The sequence below is a fragment of the Gopherus flavomarginatus genome, chromosome 11, assembly GCF_025201925.1.
Source record: "Gopherus flavomarginatus isolate rGopFla2 chromosome 11, rGopFla2.mat.asm, whole genome shotgun sequence".
Classification (NCBI taxonomy): Eukaryota; Metazoa; Chordata; order Testudines; family Testudinidae; genus Gopherus; species Gopherus flavomarginatus.
Window position 1 is genome coordinate 51,311,432 of NC_066627.1, and position 24,830 is coordinate 51,336,261.

General features: G+C 44.8%; 1 protein-coding gene across 1 annotated transcript in view; it reads left to right on the forward strand.

The window, feature by feature from the left end:
- The window catches only part of EFCAB8 (EF-hand calcium binding domain 8), a 37,110-nt gene extending 21,644 nt beyond the window's left edge, over nucleotides 1-15,466 (forward strand). Inside the window, exons 15-27 of the mRNA XM_050917762.1 lie at nucleotides 721-828; nucleotides 987-1,214; nucleotides 2,564-2,634; nucleotides 2,877-3,081; nucleotides 6,051-6,305; nucleotides 6,735-6,878; nucleotides 6,973-7,194; nucleotides 7,593-7,751; nucleotides 9,792-9,960; nucleotides 12,020-12,152; nucleotides 13,262-13,466; nucleotides 14,584-14,682; nucleotides 15,094-15,466. Of these exons, the coding sequence (XP_050773719.1) occupies nucleotides 721-828; nucleotides 987-1,214; nucleotides 2,564-2,634; nucleotides 2,877-3,081; nucleotides 6,051-6,305; nucleotides 6,735-6,878; nucleotides 6,973-7,194; nucleotides 7,593-7,751; nucleotides 9,792-9,960; nucleotides 12,020-12,152; nucleotides 13,262-13,466; nucleotides 14,584-14,682; nucleotides 15,094-15,267 (2,172 nt within the window). The 3' untranslated portion in view covers nucleotides 15,268-15,466. The remainder of the gene's footprint in view (nucleotides 1-720; nucleotides 829-986; nucleotides 1,215-2,563; nucleotides 2,635-2,876; nucleotides 3,082-6,050; nucleotides 6,306-6,734; nucleotides 6,879-6,972; nucleotides 7,195-7,592; nucleotides 7,752-9,791; nucleotides 9,961-12,019; nucleotides 12,153-13,261; nucleotides 13,467-14,583; nucleotides 14,683-15,093) is intronic.
- The last annotated feature ends 9,364 nt before the right edge of the window (nucleotides 15,467-24,830 follow it).

Here is a 24,830-nt window from a genome sequence, read left to right on the forward strand (position 1 = left end):
TGAAGTCAATGGGAACTGCATGAACACAGCACTTTGCAAAGTCCTGCCCGTATGTGTTTTTACAGTGCTTTGATGACATAAAGTGCTAAATACTGTCAGTGATACATGGTGGTGGTATAAGTAAACGCTGGATTTTTATTCAGTAGGAGGCTCGGAATAGAGATGCAGATATTTGCTGACCATGTTTGTGGATCGTGAATGGATGTGGATCCAAATTCTATATCTGGAGCCCTGAAGATCTGCGTATATCTGTGGATCATCTTTGCGGATTGCAGATCAGATGCGGATACAAATTTTGTATCCATGCAGGGCTCTGCAGACCAACTGATGCTCTGACTTCAGTTCCAGATATCCCACCATAAAAGAAGGAATATCTGGATGTAACCTAACATTCCTTCCAGTGTATCTGCAGGAGGATGGTCATGCTGAAAAACTAATATAGTCGGGGTATTTCAGTGGACTGAAGTGGCCCTTTGGTATCAGTAACACAGCAATGCAGAAGTTCTTGAGGTCCTGGTTTATTTTTCCTTGGGAGGTGTAGTAATATTGGGGGGCTGTCTTTGATGGTTTCCCTGTTTTTGAAGCATCTAGATACCTTTAGTCCATGTTCCATTCACTGCCTGATTCATATAATTAATCTTTTATTCAAATCCTGATGGTTCTTTTTGCAGAAATGTTTGTTTTTGCATCTTGTGATTTTTTAAATCTATTTCAATCCAGATTGGAATTTTCTATGGAGAGGTAGAATTTATGGAAACCATTAACTCAGAAGTCACATCCCATGACCAGCCGCTATGTACAGCCCTGTATAACAGGAACTTCAAACAGGTGAGTGCCAGGATTATAAACTGTCTTAATATCTGTGGTCACTAAAACTGCTGTAATGACACACCAATGTCTTATGCACTCCCCCCATTATATCTTATGACTTAGGAATGCTGAGAACTTGATAGATTGACAATATGCACTTCATGTTGTCTATACAGGTGGTGAGCGGTTGCCATCGTGGGATGGTCAGAGTCTGGGATATCATGACTGGGCAAAAGATGATGCAGTTTATGACCTCAGAGGGCAAGCACACTGAAATAACAGCAATGGCTTTTGATGGGCCGGAGAGACGCCTCATCACTGCTTTGAAAGATGGGACAATCAAGTTCTGGAACTTCAACAATGGGGCCTGTCTGCTTGAGATGCCTCACTTGGATAAAACGGAGGTCAGCACCTTGTGAAAGAAGAGAGAAGTATTTTATCAGTGCTTGTCACATCCATCTCTCCTCTATCTCAGCCTGGAGTAGAAGCACCATTTCATTATGCTCTGATTCAGCTTGCCAGGAAGCAGGGGGTGGTGCTATCATAGTGTTTTTTTTGTCCTAGCATGAGTAAGCAGGAGAAGACTGACAAACTGAAATACCAGTGAGGGCTTGGCTACACTAGAGAATTGCAACGCTGGTGAGGGGGTTACAGCGCTGCAACTTAGGATGTGGCCACACTTGCAAAGCACGGCCAGCGCTGCAACTCCCTGGTTGCAGCGCTGGCTGTACACCCAGTCGAGCCTCGGGTGTAGGGATTCCAGCACTGGTGATCCAGCGCTGGTCAGCAAGTGTGGACGCCCACCAGCGCTTTTATTGACCTCCGAGGTATAAGGAGGTATCCCAGAATTCCTGTCCACAACAAACCGGAAGAAAGGGAGAGCTTGGAGTTCAGCCAAACTGCTTATTTAAAAAACAAACACAGCTCCTGTTTGCTGAGCGAGCTGAGGCAGGCAGGGGAATTACTTTGGAATGTTCACAGCTGTTTGCTTGAAGAGAGAAACAGCATGCTCACACGGCAGGGGGGGAGGGGGAAGTACGTGTTCAGCAGTTGCTGATCTGGTCTGACGGGTATTTAGCAGTACATAATTTGCATTTAGTGAATGCGAGAGGAGTGGGGGAAGGGAGTTAGAACTTTTAAAATGATTGAAGGTAGGCACAGTCCTTAGAACTTGCAAGGCAGGGAGCTGAGAACAGTGTCAACTCCAAAAATCCATTCTGTCTGTCTCCTCCACGCTCCCTGTCACATTCCACCCCACCCCCCTCTTTTGAAAAGCACGTTGCAGCCACTTGAATGCTGGGATAGCTGCCCACAATGCACCACTCCCAACAGTGCTGCAAGTGCTGCAAATGTGGCCACACTGCAGCGCTGGTAGCTGTCAGTGTGGCCACACTGCAGCGCTGGCCCTACACAGCTGTACGAACACAGCTGTAACTACCAGCGCTGCAAAACTGTAAGTGTAGCCATACCCTAACAGTTTTACTTGGAAAGGTGGCCCTTTCAGGGTCAGACTTTCAAACTGTCTGTAAAAACCCTGAAAACATTGCAGAGGCATCCATTGTGCATATAAAACCTGCCTTCCTGCATGCAGCTTGACCAACGGTGACAGCAGTGATGGGTAATTTGGTGCACAATTATCTGATTTGTGCAAATTTTGCACAAATGGAGAAGTGTGGATTTTGCATATGTGAGCAGATGTTTTTCAGGCAATTACTAGTTATACCTTAGCATTGTTTCTATGTCTTTCCCGTAGATCAGTGGAATTCTGTATATCAATCTGAAGGTATATGTGACAGGCTGGAGTAAAAGAGTTACATGGTACCTGTAAGTAGGAAGTGGGCGGGGATTACATGATCCCATGTAAAAATGTATTTCCTTGGTTATCATTGCTGGTACGTTATCTCTAACCCTGCTGTGTGCCAAATGTCTCCTTAAACATACCAGTGTCTGAAAGGTGAAGCAGGTTATGGTCTTGAGAGGGATTTGTTGTACTTTACAGTCCACTTCCTTCTAACTTCATTAAATACACTGTTCTTCCTGGATGACTGTTTGATCTTGCTCACCAGAGATGTTAAAGAAGATGAGGTAATTGAATACAAACACTGGAAATCCTACCACTCAGAGGACATCTTATCTATAGCTAATTATAAAGGTCAACTCTTGGCTACTGCCTCTTGCGATGGAGATGTAGTGATCTGGAGTACAGACTCGGGACAGGCACTCTGCAGGTTTAACGCATCCCAGAGTCCTTTGACCCTTATGCCAAACAGGGTAAGTTCAAGAACAGCTGCCCAGCTCTGTTTCCTACAAAATTCAGTGCTTCAGTATGGTAAATGTGCCTTCTGATTACTGTTAAATTGAGGGGATGTGTGCACCACATTCTAACAGCTAATCAGATTGCTCTGTCACTACATAGAAATGGTGGGATCTAAATTAGTTGTTACCACTCGAGGCCATGGCGTCATCGTGGCCAGTTCTCTGAAATGATTGGCTGTATGTGCAGCAGCAGGCAAAGAAGCGAACAATGTTCAGAACCGTTAGGAAAGGGATAGATAGTAAGACAGAAAATACCATAATGGCACTATTATAAATCTGTGGGTCATCCACACCTTAAATAGTCCATGCAGTTCTAGTCACCTCATCTCAAAATATATATTAGAATTGGAAGAAGTGCAAAGGAGGGTAACAAAAATGCTTCCAAGTGAGGAGAGATTAATAAGACAGGGACTGTTCAGTTTGGAAAAGATGCAACTAAGGGAGATATGATAGAGGTCTGTAAAGACATGACTGGTGTGGAGAGAGGGAATAAGGAAGGGTTAGTTACTCCTTTATATAACACAAGAACCACGGGTCACCCAATGAAATTAATAGGCAGCAGGTTTAAAACAAACAAAAGGAAGTGCTGCTTCATATAACACAGTCAACCTGTGGAAGTCATTAGTGGGATATTGTGAAGGCCAAAAGCATAACTGGGTTCAAAAAGAATTATAGACTTTAAAATCAGAAGAGACCATCAAGATCACCTAGTCTGACCTGTGCTTTGCAGGCCTCACCCACCCACTCCTGAAATAGAGCCATAGTTTTCAGCTGAGTTACTGAAGTCCTCAAATCATGATTTAAAGACTTCAAGTTACAGAGGATTCACTATTAACACTAATTAAATCTGCAAGTGACCCTGTCACAGAGTGTGGGAGAGTTAGGGCCCTGCACCCCCAACTTTCTGCGATTTACCGTGACTTTTAGCCAGCCAGTAACACAGAAGGTTTATTAGATGACAAGAACACAGTCCCAAGCAGGGCTTGTAGGTACAACCAGGACCCCTCAGCCAGGTCCCTCGGGGGGGCAAGGATCTTAGACCCCAGACTTGGGGTTCCCTGCCTTTTTTCAGCCAGCCCAAAACTGAAACCAAAAAACCCTTTTGCAGGCTCTCTTCCTCTTCTTCTTTTTCTCTCTCCCTTTGTCCAGTTTTTTGGGCAAAGGTGTCGACTTTTCCCTCCCCCCTTCCTGGCTCAGGTTACAGGCTTAGGTACTGTCCCTTACCTAAAGTTATTCCCTGCTTTTCCATTTTCCATGCAGACAGTTCCAGTTAAACTAAACGACATTTCCAGGTTAATCCGCCCTGCTCCCTTCGGCGTCACAGACCCATGCCCCATGTTGCAGAGGAAGGCAAAAATTCCCAAGGTCTCAGCCACTCTGTTCATGGATAAATTTGTGGAGGATAAGTCTATTAATGGCTATTTGCCAAGATGGTCATGGACAGAACCTCATGCTCTGGGTATCTCTATTCCTCTGAGTACTAGAAGCTGGGCCTGGATGGCAGAGGATGGATCACTCGATAAATTGCTCTGTTCTGTTCATTCCCTCATTCAGAAGACAAGACACTGGGCTAGAACGACCATTGCTCTGACCCAGTCTGGCTGTTCTAGTGTTCTTATGATTTACAGTTAGAAAATATATTTTTATTTAAAAAAAAGTTTAATTTGTTGCTCACTAAAATTAGGTACTGATGATAGCTGGAGCCAGGCTGTGCTCCTTTAGTTCTACGATTGTTCTGCAATCCTGATTTATAATGTCCCCGCTCTCCACTCCTGGGCATTTCCTAAATGGGGACCTGGAAATCTGATGAGTTTTACAGTTGTTTTGCGCTTTTGGACAGGTATCCTCTATACACTAAGTTGAGAGTGATGGAGAAGTTATGCAAATAAAATTATGAATATTAATAATACTCCAGCCAATCAGAAACAAGTTATTTAAAGTACAGTCAATTGTGTTTTTAATAAATATCTTGGTTTCTAGTTGTTTGAGGCACAGGACAAGTCTGTTCCTGTCCCCATCAGAGCGTGCACATCTTGTTGAGACAGCAGCTGTTCTACCACTGGAGCAAATTGAAATTGTGGAATCACTTGATGTTTAATTTGCATGTCAGTAGCTAGAATTCTGTTTTAGCTCTTACAGAACAGAATTAGCATCTGCACACTGCGGGACAGAGCACAGATTTGTGTGGTGCTTTGTAAGTGCATCATGTTTGCATAGAATCATAGGACTGGAAGGGACCTTGAGAGGTCATCTAGTCCAGTCCCTGCACTCATGGCAGGACTATATTACTGAGAGCATTCCCGGCAGGTGTTTGCCCAACCCGCTCTTAAAAATCCCCAATGATGGAGATTCCACCACCTCCTAAGGTGGTTTATTCCAGAGCTTAAGCACCCTGACAGTTAAGAAGTTTTTGCTAATGTCCAACCTAAACCTCCCCTGCTGCAATTTAAGCCCATTGCTCCTTGTCCTATCCTTAGAGGTTAAGAAAAACAATTTTTCACCCTCCTCCTTTTGTTGCAATGCTTTACAAGGCTGGATTGTGGGAAGGTTTGACCGCTATGAACCTCTAGATTTTGTATTGAAAATATACACATTGGTATTTGTTCCACAAGTTAAAGGCTCAACCTCCTTTCACTCAAGTCACAGACGTTATGAATGGGAGAGAGATCAGACCCTAATTTAGTCACACTGGGAGCTACTTCTCAATAGAAACAGGAATTCTACTTCTCCTTAAGCTACTACAGCAGAAAAGTGATGTTGCTGACTAGAATGGCTGGGTCTGCTTTGCAAGTGAAGAACCCATTTCCTCTTTAGTAATTCAGCCTAGCAGACGGGATGGGATGTAGCAGTTTGAAGAAGGAAGATGGGAAAAGTCTCATGGGACCATTTCACACTGAAATGCAGTTTTTGTTCCCATTGCTTAGGTGTTTATTGAGAGCAAGGAAGATCCCGGCAGAGGAAATATCCCAAAGAAACCATCAGTATCAGTAAAGCTCAGCAGTTATGCCGAGTCTGGGAAAAAGCGCTGGGCAGACTCGAGGACTAGCTTGGCAACTAGGCTTTCAACTACTGAGAATCATTCTGTTTCCTTTTTTGGCCAATGCAGAAATTTGGCTCCTGCTCCATCTGTTATAAGACAGTCCGGAGAAAAGCAGCTGGATGACGCTAAAGGGCAGCAGGTATGGTTCTGTGAAAGCTCTTGTGGTTTAGACTAAACCCACAACAATCTCTGGCTTGTTCCCGGCTGGGTGAAGACATGTCGCAGCATAAGCATTGTTGTCTTTTACACAGTTAACCATGCCCTAAACAACAAATGGTAAACATTCAAGGTGGTTTCCTGGTTCTCTTGCTTCTTTTCACCCCCCACCCTCTGCCGCATGTTTCCTACACAGCTCTCTGCTTCTTTTGGCCTTTACTTACCTCTGTAAGGGGGTCTCAGGACCTGGTCTTATAACAGAGAACTTCTTGTAGTTAAGGTTGAAAGAAATATTGGCCCTTCAAAAAAGTCTTACCACCCTGCAGACTCTGCTGTCAAGAAGAGCAGAACATAATCAGCCTCCAATGTAAGGCCTGGCTATAGGTATGTGGTGATGTTTTTGATTCTGTAGGCAGTCCAGCCTCCAGGAGGGGAAAATACTGACATAGAAAGTGATTCTCCCAAAGACCAAGATGCTGCTGAAACCAGCAACCAAGAGCAAAACTATCCAAATTGGCAGGAAGAGTTGAAGGGCCTCCCAGCTGCTGTGGAAAAGGTTAGATGTCTACATTTCTCTCTGACCTACCCAGCAATCAGAGTGGATGTGAGAGCGGACAGGGCACATGTTGTTATGGCTTTCTCTTTTGCAGATACTTTTCCTGGAGACACGTGAGCAGTCTCCTGACACAGCCATTTTGCTAACCAGCTCTGCAGGTGGCTACATCTATGCCTGGTCAGTCAGTAGTGAAGGGGGGATGTTGGGCAAATTTCAGGCAGTACATGGTGATGATGTAAATGCAGTAGTCGGTACCATGTCCACGGATCCAGAGGACTTCATCTTGTTGACTGGAGATTCCCTAGGTTATATTAAGGTGATTGTTTTATGATGTCTGAAAAACAGCCTCTTTGAGAGTCTGACTCTGAAGATAAGAAGTAAAGTCATAGGATTTTTAACTTGTCTGCTGTTCAAAACAGACCAAACAGTTTGTTCCATTTTAAAGGCTTGGAAAGTAATGAGCTGTGTGAAAACGTGAGACCTTAATTTAAAATCTAGTGAATGAACAAACAAAGCTGGAAAGCAAATGAGACTATATTTTGTCCCTAGAGATGTCACAGGAATTAAAACTGGAGGATGAGTTATGTGCACCACCTGTACTATTGTAAATGGGAGCGGTGTGACTGGTCACTTCCTAGCCAGTTTCAGGGGAATGTGCAATATGGGGTTTCTGTAAATGAAAATTAAAAAGTTACTAACGAAGTCTCTCCTTAGATCTGGGATATCGAGAATTACTGCAAATCAAAAGAGGTAAAGAAAGTTTCCAGGGCAGGAAAGACAGAAACATCTCGTAGAAATGAGAACATGTTTCGTGACTTAATCCCAAAATACTGCAGAGTTCCTGCCAGAAAAAATCCATCTATGGAAACTGAGGTAGTGCATTGCAGAATCTGTGCTGTAAAGAGTTTATACGTTATATTAATTTGCAGTGGCACAGCCTTGTTTCCTTTAAGCTCTCCTCATCACCTTCAGGAAGGGGTTGGCATTTCAGAGTTTTTATAATGGACTGAATTTTCTGCAGGCCTCTAAAATGTCCCTGCATAATAGACTTATGCTCCTAAATAATGTAGGTGCTTTCGAAAATACCTGCCTATAGTCACAAATATTGCCCATGCATTTTTAGAAGGTTATTGGAAGTATGACTCTCAAGATGTCTGAAGTGGTGCTCAGACATGAGTACCAGCCTCAGGGCAGACTGTGTAGAAGCAGGGCACAAATCCCAAACTGGTTGTGAGTTTTATACTTAGATTTCACCAACCACTTATCAAGTGTGAACTCCTCAAGCACTTAGAACAGGCTTAACATGGGAGTCACAGTCAGTCACCTTGGGTACTCCGATCTGTCTTGCCACCTGGTAAACTTGCCTTTGCATGGTAGAGGCTCCCTTACACCAAAAATCACAACTTCCCAGTCCCAAAGGATCAATCACTTACTCCAGATCAGCTTCACCTTAGATCCTTGTAGCTAATCCTATAATAAATTAACTAAAGATTTATTAACTAAGAAAAAGAAATGAGTAATTTACGAAGTTAAAGCAGATAAACACAGATGAATGAGTAAGTCTTAGGTTCTAAAAGGCAATAGAAGCTGCTGTAATATGCAAGCTCTGTAAGCCCTCTAGGGCTGACCCGGGTGAAAAAGCTGGAGATCCCTTGCTTATGCTTAGAAATCTTCACCTCTCAGACTTCAAGCCGCACAGAGATATCAATTTCTTCTTGGTGGATTTTTATTGCTTTCCTCCCAGAGTTCAAGCTGATGGGATGAGTGCTTGTGCACATCTCCTCTTTGTGAGTGTGGGGGGAGCAATTAGCAAAGTCTTGTCTCCCCTGATTTTCCCCAATGGCTTGTCTGGTGTCTATGGTCCTTCTTTTGTTGGGCAGGAGATGACACCCTTTGTGGCAAACTAGTATTTCACTTGGTAATGCTTCTCTCCTGACTGTGAGGGTTTACATGTTCAGAGTAAACACTTAAATACTACCTTATAACCTGGGATACAGACATTACAAGTGAGATTAATGCAGGCAGCAACTCACTAGAGTTTATGAAATGCTTAACACTAAACACATTTTTATGAATTTGATACCTATTTTAACAATACTAACACACGGGTGAGTCAGACTGGCTTCCAGCCATGCATTTGTCATTTTACAGTGAGACCTACAGGCCTCGGTGTGAGCTGGCACTTGGTCTGCCAGTGTCAATGACCACCTCTTGAAATACTTGGTAGATTAACTAGGCTATGTGGATTGGTCTCATTGCTTTTGGGAAGGTATCAATAGACGTGCTGATTCATGACATTATTTTCAATATAAATATCAGGATAATTTTTCTTTCTGGAGTGACATTATGAAAACATACCTTTCTCCTCACCCTTGGAGGTGACCTGCACTAAATTCACACCACCTCTATGAGGAAGTGAGCCCTTCCTGGCTCAGCAAGATGTGATTTCATAGCAAGAGGGAAAAACAAATACACTTGCTTTCTTTGAATTGAGAAATATGGGCCAAGAAGATCCTGACTTTGTAGACTCCCTAGTGTTATACTGGACACAATCCATTAGCAGATTCCCAGTGGAACTGGGATACAAAAGGAAGACTTTGCCAGCTGATGCATGCTGCTATCAAGATAGTTACAGATTATGCTTGAAAAGGTGTCAGAACTATAGAACCCTACTGGCTTTATACCATTATTATTGCTGTCCACAAACTGGAAGGGATAAAAGTTTGTTTCTTGGTAGATTACATTCTCATGGTATTTAAATACCATGGTGTTAACTGACATAAAAATAGCTTAAATAGGGAGTGGAGATGATTTATAGATTATAAAGGTTCATGTCATGTTTAAACTAAGCTGTTGACCTTTTCCCAAGTGAGCATCTTCACCAATTAATTTCTCATGTCATCTGTTCTGCAGGTCCTGGGGGGCTGGAGTACCATCCTTGTCCCCCCAGATCTTCTAAACTCTTGGAGGGGTCATCTGAAGAATGTTTCCCACATTGTGTATGTGGAAAAGCTCAAACTGATTGTCACGTCCAGCTATGATTGCAACGTCAAACTCTGGCTGCTCTCAGGCAGGCACATAGGTACAATTGTTCGGATTGCTAAAGCCATTCATACAAGCTGGTGTTTTATAGAGATCCACCTTTGTTATGAGACAGAAGAGACCAATAGACGTGTCACTCTGCTGGCTTGTTAGATAAAACTGGCTTCCTAACTTATGTGCAATTTGTTAACTCTAAAGGATTTTTATTTGGGTAGGATGACTGGCTCTCAGCTCAGTCTAAATTAGACCACAGCTGACCCCACCAAAAACTACATCCTTAGAAATATTCTGAGCCCATCAATGCAGTTTTGGTTATAATGTGAGGAAAGTGCTGCAGAAGAGTGTCAGCCAACTCTCACCAAAGACTATGAAATTACAAGGATGTTGTCTCATGGTTCAGGACCCAGCTGAAAATCTTCAGGGAGAACACTGCACTTTGGAACAGCCAGACTGGGTCAGATCAAAGGTCCATGTAGCCCAGTGTCCTGTCTTCTGACAGTGGCCGATGCCGGGTGCCCCAGAGGGAATGAACCTCTGTGGCTGAGCTACCAATGCCCTGCTGCTGCCTGAAGCCATCCCAGGCATAGTGCCATTTCTTACTAAAACGTCAAAGATAAACACATGACAGCCCTTGCGAAGGCAAGGTTGGTCTGTAGTACAGGCTTGACTGGAAGCCCCCATGTTGTGGAAATGACGCCTGTTGTGTACAGTATTGCAGATAAGAAAAATGATGCCATACAACTCCCTTTTCTAGGATTTCCCCCTTTTCTGTAAATTTTACTTTAAAAGAGAGAGAGAACATTTCAATCCAGTTAGTCAGTTTTTTAAAAAATTCTCATTTGTTGAGAGAAATAAAATTATTTTGGTAACAGATCTCATTCAAGTTAGCCATGACTACCAGGAAGCTGGGGGTAGGTGATTCTCTGGTGTCATGCCATTTCCATTAGACAGAGGTCTGTCCCAAACACTCAGGGCCAGATACCGGCCCATGTGAAGGTCTCTTCTCACTGCCCTGGTGGTGGAATGGCACCATAAAGCTTCCCAAATGGTGCTGGCTTTACACTACCCCCAGAGAGCAGAGGGCTTATCAGGGGCATGCCCATGGCAGGGGGTGGTGTGGGATGCTGTTTGTTGTTTGTAATATGGTAGCACCTAGTGGCCCTAACTGAAATGGGTCCCTGTTGTGATATGTGGAGAGGGACCCAGCCCCAAAGAGCTGAAACCTAAACATAGAAGAAAGGGTGCATCTGTGACTCAGGTGCAGCTGTGCTCTAGTGATCTCTGGCTGGCACAACGGCTCTCCTATAGTTCAGGCTGTCGGGGGCTGTTCTTTAGGGCTCAGGCCTGGACGATTCGGAGGGCTCTCACTTCCTACTGGTTTCAGTGGGAACGGAGAGTGCTCCTCTCTTCATCTGGGCCCTGAGAGTTCTGTCCCGGCGATGGCCCTGGAGCCAGGCTGTGGTGTGTAGGGTTGGCCAGAAACTAAGGTCCCATTTTGTGAAAAACTTTGAGGTTTCACAATTAGTTTTTGTTGCACTTCACAACAAAACTGAGACCTTTTTGCAGTGTTTCGTGATAAAATGAGAGCGATCCACCGCAGAATAGTCAATAGCTCGGTGGCCAGGGCACTCACCTGGGATGTAGGAGACTCAGATCAAGTCTGAACCATTACAAAGGGCTATTCTAGGATAGGTGTGTGTGTGTGTGTCTCTTTCTCTCTCTCCCTCTCCCCGCCCCCTTCTGGCTTTGAATGGAAATTCCATCCTGGATCTGAGAAGTCTTCCCGATGAAAGTTTAGTCAAAGCCAGTAAGTTTCCATGGAAAAGCTTCAGTTCTGATGAATTGGCATATTCTGATGAGAAAACATTTTGTTGATAAATTTCCACCCAGCTCTAGTGATCTGTAGCATAGTGACAACCATAAAGTCCTGGGGTTATCATCAGTTTCACTTGCAAAAACCTTCCTTTCTGCAGAGATGGGGATTCGCCAGCCATTCCAAAGGCAAACAAGAATGAGAGGTTTGCTTGTAGGCAGGTGTAAACTGCTCTGTCCATTCAGCCCTCATTCTGACCTTTCTTTTCTGCTGGTTTAAATGGCAGGGACCTTTGGGCAGTCGCTGTGGAATGTTGGGCTCCAGTATCTGAGGCCAGCTGAGGTGCCGTTGGAAATCCGAAGAGTTGGTTCCACTCAAACCCTGAAAGTGCTAAATGAGGGCAGGTTCCCTCACTGGGAGTGAGTGAACTGGAATACATCTTGGAAGAGTCACATTTAAGCAAATGCCTTTCCAGCGTGGAGGATAAATAGGATAGCCTCTGTCTTTGTCACGTGTGGTTTCAGTATGCTGGGACAGTCTGTGTCTGAACTTGAAATAATGGACAGGGATGGTTAAAGGAAGTGATAAACTCATTCATTTTTTGTCAGCGGGGTGCGGGGTAAACCCAGTAGCTGCCATGATCTGTTACAAATCTCTGTTCAGCAAGTGTTCAATCTCTTTCTCCACAGTTCGAAGTTGGATTTTTCGGGCTGTCTCTCCCGGACTGTGTTTACACTAGCACTTTTGTCAGTAAAACCACACCCCTGATCGACACAAGTTTCACCGACAAAAGTGCTGGTGTGGAGAGTCTCCTGCCAATACAGCTATCGCCACTTGATGGGGGGTGGTTTAATTATGCTGACAGGTGAGCGCTATCCCATCAGCATACACGGGAGACCTTACAACAGCACCGCTGCAGGGGTACAGCTGTAAGGTCTGTAGTGTAGACATAGCTTTAGACCTGAGGGTCTGTAATATTTAGACTTGAGAAAATTCAATCAATTTTTCCATTCGCAAAGGTTCCTTTCACAAGAAAATTGTGTGGAGCCTTCTCTAAAGCACCTGATAGGTCTGTGTTTCTAGGGCCGCTCTGAGAATATTTGTTCTAAGTCTGACTGGACACTGAATGCCAGAGGAGTAGTCCTGTCCTCACATACCCCCATCAGCTCTGATTGAAACCACTGAGTAGTGAGTGCCGAGCTGGGCTCAGGAGAGCAGACAGCGTGAGAAACAGAAGGGCCAAGTCCCACCATGAACTACGAATCGCAGAGATCTGAGAGAATAGATAAGAGGGCTGGGAGGGGCGAATGGGAAATGAGGCTGACTTTTTCTGAACCCAAAGAAAGTCCAGTTCAAGTCCTCTCTTATTTTATCCTAATTATTTTGCGTAGTCCTAATGCGGCGTCTGCTTTAAATATTTCCTAGCTCAATGAGTAGGCTGGGCTCCATTCTGCTGCATTAGGGAAGAGGGGAAAGGCTATTAGTTTGCTGTGGAAATTTAATCCTCGCCTTATGCCTTTGTGCCCAGAGGTACTCGAAGCATTATGCACACGTTTAACCAGCAGAGGCGGCAGCAGTCCATGATGACGAATTTATTGCAAGGAAAATCAGGCCTAATCTCAGATGTTAATCCGAACATTCAAAAAATGATCCAGAAAGAGAAGCGACTCACCCGTTACATGGATGAACAAATTGAGGCTGAGTGGCACCGGTGGGAAGAGAAGGGGAAGCTGGTGAGGAAACCAGTATTGTTGTCTGACATGCTGTTTAAAAGGGACAATGTACAGAGGGCTGGAGGAAGAATCCTACAAATGTAGTAAAGTGCCTTCTTTTTAATAAAAGCAGGGAGTCCAGTGGCACCTTAAAGACTAACTGATTTATCTGGGCATAAGCTTTCATAGGTAAAAAAAGACCCACTTCTTCAGATGCATGGAGTGAAAATTACAGATGCAGGCATATTATACTGACACAGGAAGAGAAGGGAGTTACCTCACAAATGGAGAACCAGTGTTGACAGGGCCAATTCAATCAGGGTGGATATGGTCTACACCCAATAATTGATGAGGAGGTGTCAATTCCAGGAGAGGAAAAGCTGCTTTTGTAATGAGCCAACCACACCCAGTCCCTATTTGAGCCCAAATTAACGGTGTTAAATTTTGCAAATGAATTTTAGTTCTGCAGTTTCTCTTTGAAGTCTGTTTCTGAAGTTTTTTTGTTCAAGTATGGCTACTTTTAAATCTATTATAGAATGTCCAGGAAGATTGAAGCGTTCTCCTGCTGGCTTTGTATGTTACCATTCCTGATGTCCGATTTGTATCCATTTATTCTTTTATGTAGAGACTGTCTGGTTTGGCCAATGTACATGGCAGAGGGGCATTTTTGGCACATGGTGGCATATATAATATTAGTAGATGTGCAGGTGAATGAGTCCCTGATGGTGTGGCTGTTGTGGTTGGGTCCTCTGATGGTGTCACTAGAGTAGATATGGGGACAGAGTAAGCGACGGGGTTTGTTACAGGGATTGGTTCCTGGGTTAGTGTTTCTGTGGTATGGTGCGTAGTTGCTGGTGAGTATTTGCTTCAGGTTGGGGGGCTGTCTCTGAGGACTGGCCTGCCTCCCCAGGTCTGTCAGAGTGAGGGATCGTTTTCCAGGATAGGTTGTAGATTGTTGATGATGTGCTGGAGAGGTTTTAGCTGGGGGATGTATGTGATGGCCGGGGGCATTCTGTTATTTTCCCTGTTAGGCCTGTCCTGTAGTAGGTGACTTCTGGGTACCCATCTCGTCTTGTTTTTGTGGATACAGACTAACATGGCTACCCCCTGATTCTTCTTTTTAATATAATTATCACAGAAGAGTGAGATCCTGGGCTCCTCCTACAAGCAAAAAGTGAGACGTCATTTATCTGAGTTCCTCCCAGATGTAAAGGCCTGTGTTACTCACAAAGATCAGGTTAGTTAATGTCTTTCCACCGGAAGCTAGACCCTCAGGGCCTGAATGTCTGAGGGAGATGTCTTTTGTCCTTGACAATGAAAAGGTGGTTTCAAATGTAGGCACTGCAGAGGAGAAGGATCTTGCACAAATGGTAAGATGGATGGGAGCAGAAAGGAGGCAAATGGTAGGAATGTGAAAAGACTAAGCTGAGTAGAGACAGGCAGGACTTGGGATGGAGCAGAGGCTTTAAAGCAAGGCAGCTATTTCTGTATCCTGAACAGGAGGCTGATGATGGGGGCTGGGGCAGTACAGTCATTTTTTTGTGCTACTGTTGCATTTTTTCTTTCTATGACTGCTACAAAACAAGGCCTAAAAATGCAAAATACGCCTCTAAAAATTTCCAAATAAGACTTCTGTTGTCTGGTCCAGGCCAGGATCTATCACTGTATCCAGTATGCTGATCTGCAGGATGTCACTCCTCCTCCAGTTCCTGAGATGTTGGTAGAGATGCAACAATGTCAACTAAACTTTAGGCGAAAATCAAGGTCAGGAAAAAACTTATCTGCTGCCATTTCTCACAAGCTAAATCTGAAAACAAAGTAAACTGTCTTCACACACACAAGACTGAACTTTACTGAAAGAAGCTCATCTGGTCCTTTGAAATAGATTGACCTGTAACAGGAAAAAAATGTGTAGGAAATGTGAAAAATTGAACTCTGTTTTCTTAACAGATGCTAGAGTCATACAATATGTATGCATCATGTATAGTTTGTAATAGTCCTAGACATTCTAGCCATTTGTTTTTATAAGTATTAGAAGCAAATTCTGACCAGGTAATGTATTTGAGAAAACACTGGATCTTGCAAATAAAGGTAACATTTATTTTATGTGCTAGCTTGGAGTTTAATGCACTGCATGTTTTTCTTAGTGAATGAGACATGGAGCCTTGAAATGTTGCCAGTTGGGGTAATTCCAACTGTTAAATGCACCTTGTTGAAGAGCCGCAGGAAGCCATGGTGGAATGTTTCACAGAGCTCTCAATACCAGAATGCAGCAGGCTTCATAAAGAAGTTAGGGTTGGCAGCTTCTAGATAAGTACATGTCAATGGCAGGATTCTCCTGGGTATGTAGGGAGGTGCCCCTCTGCTCCCTACAGTTAATGTAATCTATAATCACAAGAAAAAAGTCTCATCTATCATCATATGTCTTAAGTATTTAATACTAATACCTTCCCTGCAGCAGCTTTTCTAAGAGCTGTGTAAACTCTTACAATGTCTCTGTAAGACAGGCAAGAGTTTCCATTTCCTAGCTAGGTAGAGGGTAAGTGACTTGCCCAGGGCTGCAGTGGGCCAAAGGCAGAGCTGAGAATGGCCTCACCTTTTAGCCATTAGACAATGCTTTCCCTTACTTAATTAGCTCCTTCTGCAAAGAAGTGTAATATTCTGCCGACGTTGACTAGGCAAAGTGGTAAAAAAAGCTTTGAAGAGATCTTTATGACTCAGGGAGCAGATGTCTCCGTGCATATAGGTGTAATGCAAGTGGTGTCCTCAGTAAATCATGAGATAAAAATGTGGTTCAGTTGATAAAAACAGCTCTGGAATAAATCTGGTAAACCAAAGACTACAATGGGATATTGATTCCATCTGGTAGGCATCAAAGGTCAGAGGACACGTGATCTACAGGTGCCCAATTGCATGAACTTGCTCAATATATTAACTTTAGAGCCCTTTTCACTCCTCCCCTCTGGATACTGATGCTGAGTGTCTCAGCTCATCTATAGACACATGCAGAAATATGTGCACACTGGGAAATACCAGGTTATTTACATTTCAAGATCTCCTAGTGAACCAAGTCAAACCAGTTTAGTTTGAAAACTGACTGGGGAAAATCCTTCTTTTTTTCCATTAAATGTTTGCAAGTTACTTCAATATTTCCAGGTTCCTGTGCCATGTATAGGCATTTTCTGATCTTAAAAAAAAATTCTGACTGAAATCTAAAGAGGGGGTGACATGAGTTATTTTTATACTCCCCATGGACCAGCTGTCAGAAAAAGGAATTTTACTGAAAATAAGTGAAGGGTTTCTCTTGCATTTAGTTTGCTGCTATCAATCCATTTTAAGTGAGAGTCCTGCAGACTATAAAATGGAAAAACCTTGTGATAGTCAGTATTTGTAACTGTGATAGCACCTAACTGTAACTCTGTTCCTATGTGGCAGGGCTGGCTCTGGCTTTTTTGACGCCCCAAGCGCAAAAAACAACAAACAAAACCCTGCGAGGTGGCTGGAGCCAGGGTGCAGAGAGTCCCCCTGCACTGCAGACGTGCCCCGGCGGGAGTGGGGGGAAAGAGAGAAGAGGGGGCAGCCAGGGCTTCAGCGGGGCGCTTGCCACGTGGCCCTGACCGCCACGCCGCCTGCTGGGAGGACTCCGTGCTGCTCCGGTTGGCCGGGAAGGAAGGATGTGGGCTGCCCTGCCGGGCTTGCTACAGACCTGGCACCGGCTGGAGCAGATGGAGCGTGCAGCCCGCTCCCAGCAGGGCGCTCCCCTCCTCCGTGCCACCGTCCCCTACAGGGTGGCCGATCGGCAAACAAAACAAAAAAAAGCGACTTTGCCGCCCTAGGATTAGGTGGACGCCGCCCCATAGAATCTGCAGCCCCAAGTACAAGCTTGCTCGGCTGGTGCCTGGAGCCGGCCCTGCTACGTGGAGTGCGCGTAACTCATCACAATCATCTTCCAGTTGGAGGGGACTGGGACAAAAGAGGTGACGTCACTTGCCAAAGTCGGATAGCACATCAATGACAGAGCCAAGAATGGATCCCAGCAGTTATGCCTCTTCATTCCCTGATCAAACCACTAGCCAACAGTCGCTTCTCTGCTTTGGTAATCCCTTTTCAGGATGTGGATCACCAGGATGCCTACAGTATCAGCCTTGTCCAATCCAATCGCAACCGTGGTAGTTAGGCTGTGTCTACACTAGAGAGCTTACAGCAGCACAGCTGTACAGCTGCAGCCACGCCCCTCTAAGATCTCTCATGTAGCTGCGCTATGCTGATGGGAGAGAGCTCTCCTGTCGACATAATTAAACCACCCCCAGTGAGCGGTGGTAGCTCTGTTGGTGGGAGAAGCTAAGTGACTGATGACCCTTCTGCGATGACACTGGATTCCTAAGGATACCAGGCTTCTTATCTGGTAATTATACTGAAAGACACCCCAGGGAACAGTTATGAAAACGTATAATATTTGGCAGCTTCCACTACATCATCAATATACACCTCAGGTAAGTCTGACGGCTTGCTTGAAAAACCCTCAGGGCTTGACTTGAACCTGAGGCTCCTTTTACATTTCAGGACTCAGCAGTGGGTAAACTCCTCCTCTCGGATGTGGCCATTCTAAAAGGCTGCTGGGGTGAGTTAACATTTGAAGGCTTCTGTTTTCTGTTGTAAGAAAGAAAGGATGAGATGATAGAGAAAAGGCTGCGTGTGTGTGTGTGTGTGTGTGGGGTATTATTCTCTTCTTTGGTTTTTGAAGAGGCGTTATGTTGTGGAAGGAAATATCCAATGATGATATATATACCGGTATATTAAAAAACCCTACTCTTAAAAAAATAAATAATTAAAATTTTTTTTATCCACATCAAAGATCTGCAGGGCATGGGATACTGTAATGTACAGAAAGAATAAGGAGTCCGGTGGTACCGTAAAGACTAACAGATTTATTTGGGCGTAAGCTTTTGTGAGTAAAAAACTCACTTCTTCAGATGCATGGAGTGAAAGTTACAGATGCAGGCGTTATATACTGACACCTGAAGAGAAGGGAGTATCTCACAAGTGGAGAACCAGTGTTGACACGGCCAGACACAAGTAGCTGATAGAACAATGCATGGGCCTTACGCTGGACAGGGCTCCTTGGCATTTTGTTAGCTCACAATCATAGCTCTCCCTGGAAGAGTCTGATTATTTACGGAAGTGGCTTTGAACTCTGGAACTAAATGGAGCTTTGACAATGGCTGCTGATAACATCAAGGCCATCTGCCCATTTGGGGGTTGATTAGGATCTCCAGGTGCACGGGCCATGTCGCCTGTAGCATGTACGTTTTGGCTGCTGTTTGTACACGTACTCAAAGGTGACTATATCAGGCGCACAGCGTGCACACCCGTGAACGGGAGGGAGCGGCAGAAACAAGCCCTAAGGGTTTAATTTTTTTCCATACAGAATGATCCATTGGTCTTTATGACCTAATTTTAAGTGTAAAACATAGGTGCCCACAGGAAATTGCATCCATAATTTCTTGCTGAAATCCATAACATGGCTGGATTGCAGGAGAAATTGTTTGCAGCATTGATGTAGCTGTGTTGGTCCCAGGATATGAGAGGTGGGTGAGCAGTTGTGGCCTTAATCCATGTATCCATGTAAGTACACATTTGCCTGTTTTGTGTGGACAGATGCAGCTATTTTGGGCCTAGTATGTGAGCAGGTACCCACACTTTCAGCCTTCGATTTAGGCCTTGCCTGCCACACTGGGGATTTCAGCCTCTGATGGTTGCCCAAAGCTAGACCCCTGAGTGGAGACTGAGTAAACTATTGTATACAGGTGTAAGGTGTACTACAGCCAGACCGGGGGCTAGTCCACTGGCTGAAATCCCATCAGAGCAGTCTTTGGTGGGCCCTGCTGTGTGACAGGGACACCCCTGTGGCACTCATGTCAGCCGTTTGTACTCCCAGAGCTTGGACGGGGAATATAAAACAAAGGGAGCTAGCCAGGCAGGGCTTCCCAGCTTATCAAAGTAAATATAGAACAAGCCTCTCAGAAAAGCTTGGGTGGCCTCCAGCCATGAACGCATCCAGTGGCTCTGTTGAAGGGGTGCTAGGAGGATGGGGCTAGCAGTGAAGAATCCAGGCAGGACATTGACAAAGGAGAGAGAGGGCACTGCCACCAGATCAGGAATGGGGAAATACGGACCCAGGGAACCAGGGGATAACACCGTGCATGCACTGCAGATGGCACCTGGGTTGAGGGCACCTCCCTGTGACAGATGCCTGAAGCCTGTTCCTTTTCTTACACTTTTTGGTAACCCTTGTATAGGCTGTCATGCAAATAGTCTCCTTGAGCTGAGCTGCAAGTCTGTCCAATGCAGTATAATAGTACTTGGCATTTCTATAACCTTCTATCCAAGGGTCTTAAAGTGTTCTCCAAATGTTCATGGATTTAGCTTCTTGACTCCCTATGTTGCTGCTCCTCTTCCAGAGCTATAGTGAAGGTAATGGGGGTTGCTCAGTAAGCCTGTGGCAGGGACAGAAATAGAACTGTGCCTTAACCACACTTACAATGCTTCCTAGAGTGCTCTCAGCATCCATTGACCTCATTGTCCTCTCTTCCTCCCTGAGCATCTGTGCAAGGCCCAGAAACGGTATAATCTGTAGTACCGAGCTTGAACTGAGATCCTCAAATCTTAGGACTGGTCTGTGCCCAAGGTTGCACTGGTTTATCTAAAGCTCTGATTTTAAAATGATGGAGTTAAACTAGTGCACACTCTTAAAAAATCAGTTTAAACCTGACTCGCAGACTAAACCACGGTAACCAGTTTTAAACCAGCCTGAGAGTCCACACAGGGTTTGGACTTAGTCTATTTTAAAATCAGTTTAAATTAAACTGGTGCAACTTGTGTGTGTAGGCAAACCTCAGAGCTGAGCTAGGATTGGAACAGCTTCTGTTCAATGATCTTAATATTTTGAGAGGTAAACATCAATCTGAGCTCAATTTTCTTTTGTAGGAAACAAAAGGGGATAGAATGAAAGAAAGAGGAATGGGCCCATGAGGTTTGTCTGTATTTGTTTTAATTCCTTTTCCCCTTCACTCTATCAAGAAAGAGTACAGTCATTACAGCAGGCCAGATTCTCAGCTAACGTAAATAGGGCATAACTCCACTCAAATCAAGGGGCTGTCCTGCTTGCCACTAGCCGAGGGTTTGGCTCAATGTACTCTGAATGCAAAGCTGGATCCAGAGCTTTCCCATGTTTAGGATGAGGCTGGAGAAGAGGAGTCAAGTACATGAGAGAGAGAAGTCTCACCTGTGAAGTTTGGGGCTGGATTCAGATCTGAATGTCCCTATAGTTTGAGGTGTCTCAAAACTGAGATTTTGGTGGAATTAACTCTTCAAACAGAGCCACCCAAGGAGTTTATAGGTGGATCCAAAAATGCAGGTCGTAGTGTTCAGATCAGGGTGGGGCTGGGGCTGATTCCCACAAATCCCCATCCCTAAATAGTGTTGTTTTTTTTTGCCAGTACTCCTTGTTTTCCCTCTGTGGAACTGTTTATTCACTGCAGAGGGAATTGCGAATCGTATGGTCACTTTATTCTACATGAGATTTATAGATTTTTCACATACCCTCTCCTAAGGCCATCTGCAGAGCATGTGTTGTTACCATGCAGTGGCAGATGTGAGTGGCTAATAGAGCTGTGCACGAGCCTTTTGCTGTACAAAACGTGTTGAGGTAACATTAGCCCACAATTGTACCTCCTGTGGTGAAGCGTCCCATTGTTTGTGAAGTGGCTTTGAACCGTGGCACTGAATGGAGCTTGGACAATGGCTGCCGATAACATCGCAGCCACCAGTTCCTTAGGATCTGAGTACATGGGGCATATCCCCTGTCTCATGAAAAATTAGCTGATGTGTTTGTATCAGTACTGGCAGAGGAGTTCCTCAGAGACATGACATATATGTGCTGTGGGAGAGCGGTAAGGACCATGGTGGACGGGCAGGAGAAGTCCTCTGATTCCACCCCCCATTAATCTCCTCAGAGGGTCCTGTCCTGCTGTCTTAGACACAGAAAATTTAATTCTTCCATCCTTGTGATGGGCCGTGCTTTACTCCATGAAGAGTTTGATTTCTTTGTTATTTACTATTGGTTATCATCGTTAGTATTTTATTTCAATTGGAGAAAGCTCACACCTTAAGGAGGAGTTGTTTTTGTGTTATTGTAGAGCGTTGGAGCCCCAGTCACGGGCCAAAACCCCATGGTGCAAGGTGCTCTACAAACAGAACAAAGATTGTCCTTTCCTCTAATGCTGACCAACTAAGTAGAAGATGAGACAACAGATGGATACAGACAGAGGAGGGAAGTGCAGGGAAACAATATTGGTCAGCACAGTAGGTGCTGGTCTCTGCACAGTAGTGGCCTAGCCATTGTCAATTTTGTTGTAGGCGTGGCGGAGGAGAGTTTGAAGGATAATGAGGTGGCTTTGCAGACAGTTAAAGGCAGCTTTTCCTACGCATGGGAGCAGCATGAAGGTGTTTGTTGGAATATGTAACAAGTGGGCAATGAAGGCTGGTGTCATGGGGCCGACTGGAGGTGGAGTTCAGATCTCGATTGTGAATGAGAGTTGACAGGTGGAGATGGGCCATGAAGGGCCTTGGGAGTGAAGACAAGCAGCTTATGTTTGACGTGACAGAGAGGGGTGATGAGGCCACAGCAATGGGCTAGTAAAACGATCTTTGCAGCAGCATTATAGATTCATAGACTCTAGGACTGGAAGGGACCTTGAGAGGTCATCGAGTCCGGTCCCCTGCCCTCATGGCAGGACCAAATACTGTCTAGACCATCCCTGATAGACATTTATCTAACCTACTCTTAAATATCTCCAGAGATGGAGATTCCACAACCTCCCTAGGCAATTTATTCCAGTGTTTAACCACCCTGACAGTTAGGAACTTTTTCCTAATGTCCAACCTAAATCTCCCTTGCTGCAGTTTAAGCCCATTGCTTCTTGTTCTATCATTGGAGGCTAAGGTGAACAAGTTTTCTCCCTCCTCCTGATGACACCCTTTTAGATACCTGAAAACTGCTATCATGTCCCCTCTCAGTCTTCTCTTTTCCAAACTAAACAAATCCAATTCTTTCAACCTTCCTTCGTAGGTCATGTTCTCTAGACCTTTAATCATTCTCGTTGCTCTTCTCTGGACCCTCTCCAATTTCTCCACATCTTTCTTGAAATGCGGTGCTCAGAACTGGACACAATACTCCAGTTGAGGCCTAACCAGCTCAGAGTAGAGTGTAAGAATGACTTCTCGTGTCTTGCTCACAACACACCTGTTAATGCATCCCAGAGTCACGTTTGCTTTTTTTGCAACAGCATCACACTGTTGACTCATATTTAGCTTGTGGTCCACTATAACCCCTAGATTTCTTTCTGCCATACTCCTTCCTAGACAGTCTCTTCCGATTCTGTATGTGTGAAACTGATTGTTCCTTCCTAGGTGGAGCACTTTGCATTTGTCTTTATTAAACTTCATCCGGTTTACCTCAGACCATTTCTCCAATTTGTCCAGGTCATTTTGAATTTTGACCCTGTCCTCCAAAGCAGTTGCAATCCCTCCCAGTTTGGTATCATCTGCAAACTTAATAAGCGTAGTTTCTATGCCAACATCTAAGTTGTTGATGAAGATATTGAACAGAGCCGGTCCCAAAACAGACCCCTGTGGAGCCCCACTTGTTACACCTTTCCAGCAGGATTGGGAACCATTAATAACTACTCTCTGAGTACAGTTATCCAGTCAGTTATTCACCCACCTTATAGTAGCCCCATCTAAATTGTATTTGCCTAGTTTATCGATAAGAATATCATGTGAGACCATATCAAATGCCTTACTAAAGTCCAAGTATACCACATCCACCGCTTCTCCCTTATCCACAAGACTCGTTATCCTATCAAAGAAAGCTATCAGATTGGTTTGACATGATTTGTTCTTTACAAATCCATGTTGGCTATTCCCTATCACCTTACCACCTTCCAAGTGTTTGCAGATGATTTCCTTAATTACTTGCTCCATTATCTTCCCTGGCACAGAAGTTAAACTAACTGGTCTGTAGTTTCCTGGGTTGTTTTTATTTCCCTTTTTATAGATGGGCACTATATTTGCCCTTTTCCAGTCTTCTGGAATCTCTCCATTATGAATGGATCCAGGTGGGGCAAGATGCATTTGTCAAGACCGGAGAAAAGGATGTTGCAATATTCAAGACATGAGATGTGGAGAACCTGGGTAAGAGTATTAGCTGTGGGGATGGATAGGAAAGTGCTGAAAGAACCAGTGAGATTTAGACATAGCCAGTGTGTGAGGACCTAGAGAGAGGCCCGAGTTGAAGATGCGGCCTAGGTTACGTAGAAATTGAAGTTAGTGAGCCGGAGCGGCGCCTAGGCAGAATTTGGGGGGCGGCATTTTGTGCACTCCCCATGGGGCATGCGGGAGCTTCCGGTTCCACTCCCATCGCGCTGCTGAAGAAGGACCCTCTGCCAAAATGCTGCAGGTGACAGCCGCAGTCATTAAGCTGCTCAATTGCCTGCCGCTGTTTTCCGCGGCACGTCGGCAGAAGGTCCTTCTTCAACGGCACGACGGGAGCGGAACCAGAAGCTCCCCGTGTGCCCTGTGGGGAGCGCACAAAATGCCGCCTCCCGAATCCTGGCGCCCTAGGCGACCACCTAGGGTTGCCTAATGGAAGCGCCGGCCCTGTCAGTGAGGATGAATGTGGGAGACTGATGCACAGAAGAGAGAAACAGGCGTTGAAATCAGAGAAGAAGGCTGATGGGCAAGTGCTCGGTGGATGGTAGATGACTGCCGAGAAATTCAGCTGTGTTGCGAAGGAAAATGCAGCCACTGGAGTTTTCTTCTGGCTCAAGCATTGTTATCCTCTCCAGCAACACTGAGAACTGTGGAATATTTGTCGCCAGCGATGGTGTGAGGTCCAGAAAGAGCTTAGTCCGATACTCAGAGCCCAGGGGACTGGGCAGGGATAGCAGATGGAAAACCACCTTTTTTGAAGCTATTGTTGATTAGCCTTTTCTTTTCTTTTTTTTAGGCAAACTGAGCACTTGTGTGGTGTGCACAGGCCAAAGGGTGCTCCGCGTCCTTCCTTAGAGGATATGGCCCTCAAAACATGTCAAGCAAAACTCACTTCACATGTACTAAGGTTACAGAGCAATTGTTTTGCCTCCAGACTACCTGCAATTACCTTTCCTGGGTTGGAGGTACTGTCAGCCTCCCCTGTAAAGCATTAGCTCCCACTGTGGCCAAATCCAAACAATAGCACTGCATCTTGCCCATCTCTTGAAATGGCGCCTCAGTCTGTTGGCATTGCGATAGTGACGGCTTGTTCTAGACATGTTGTCTGGGAGG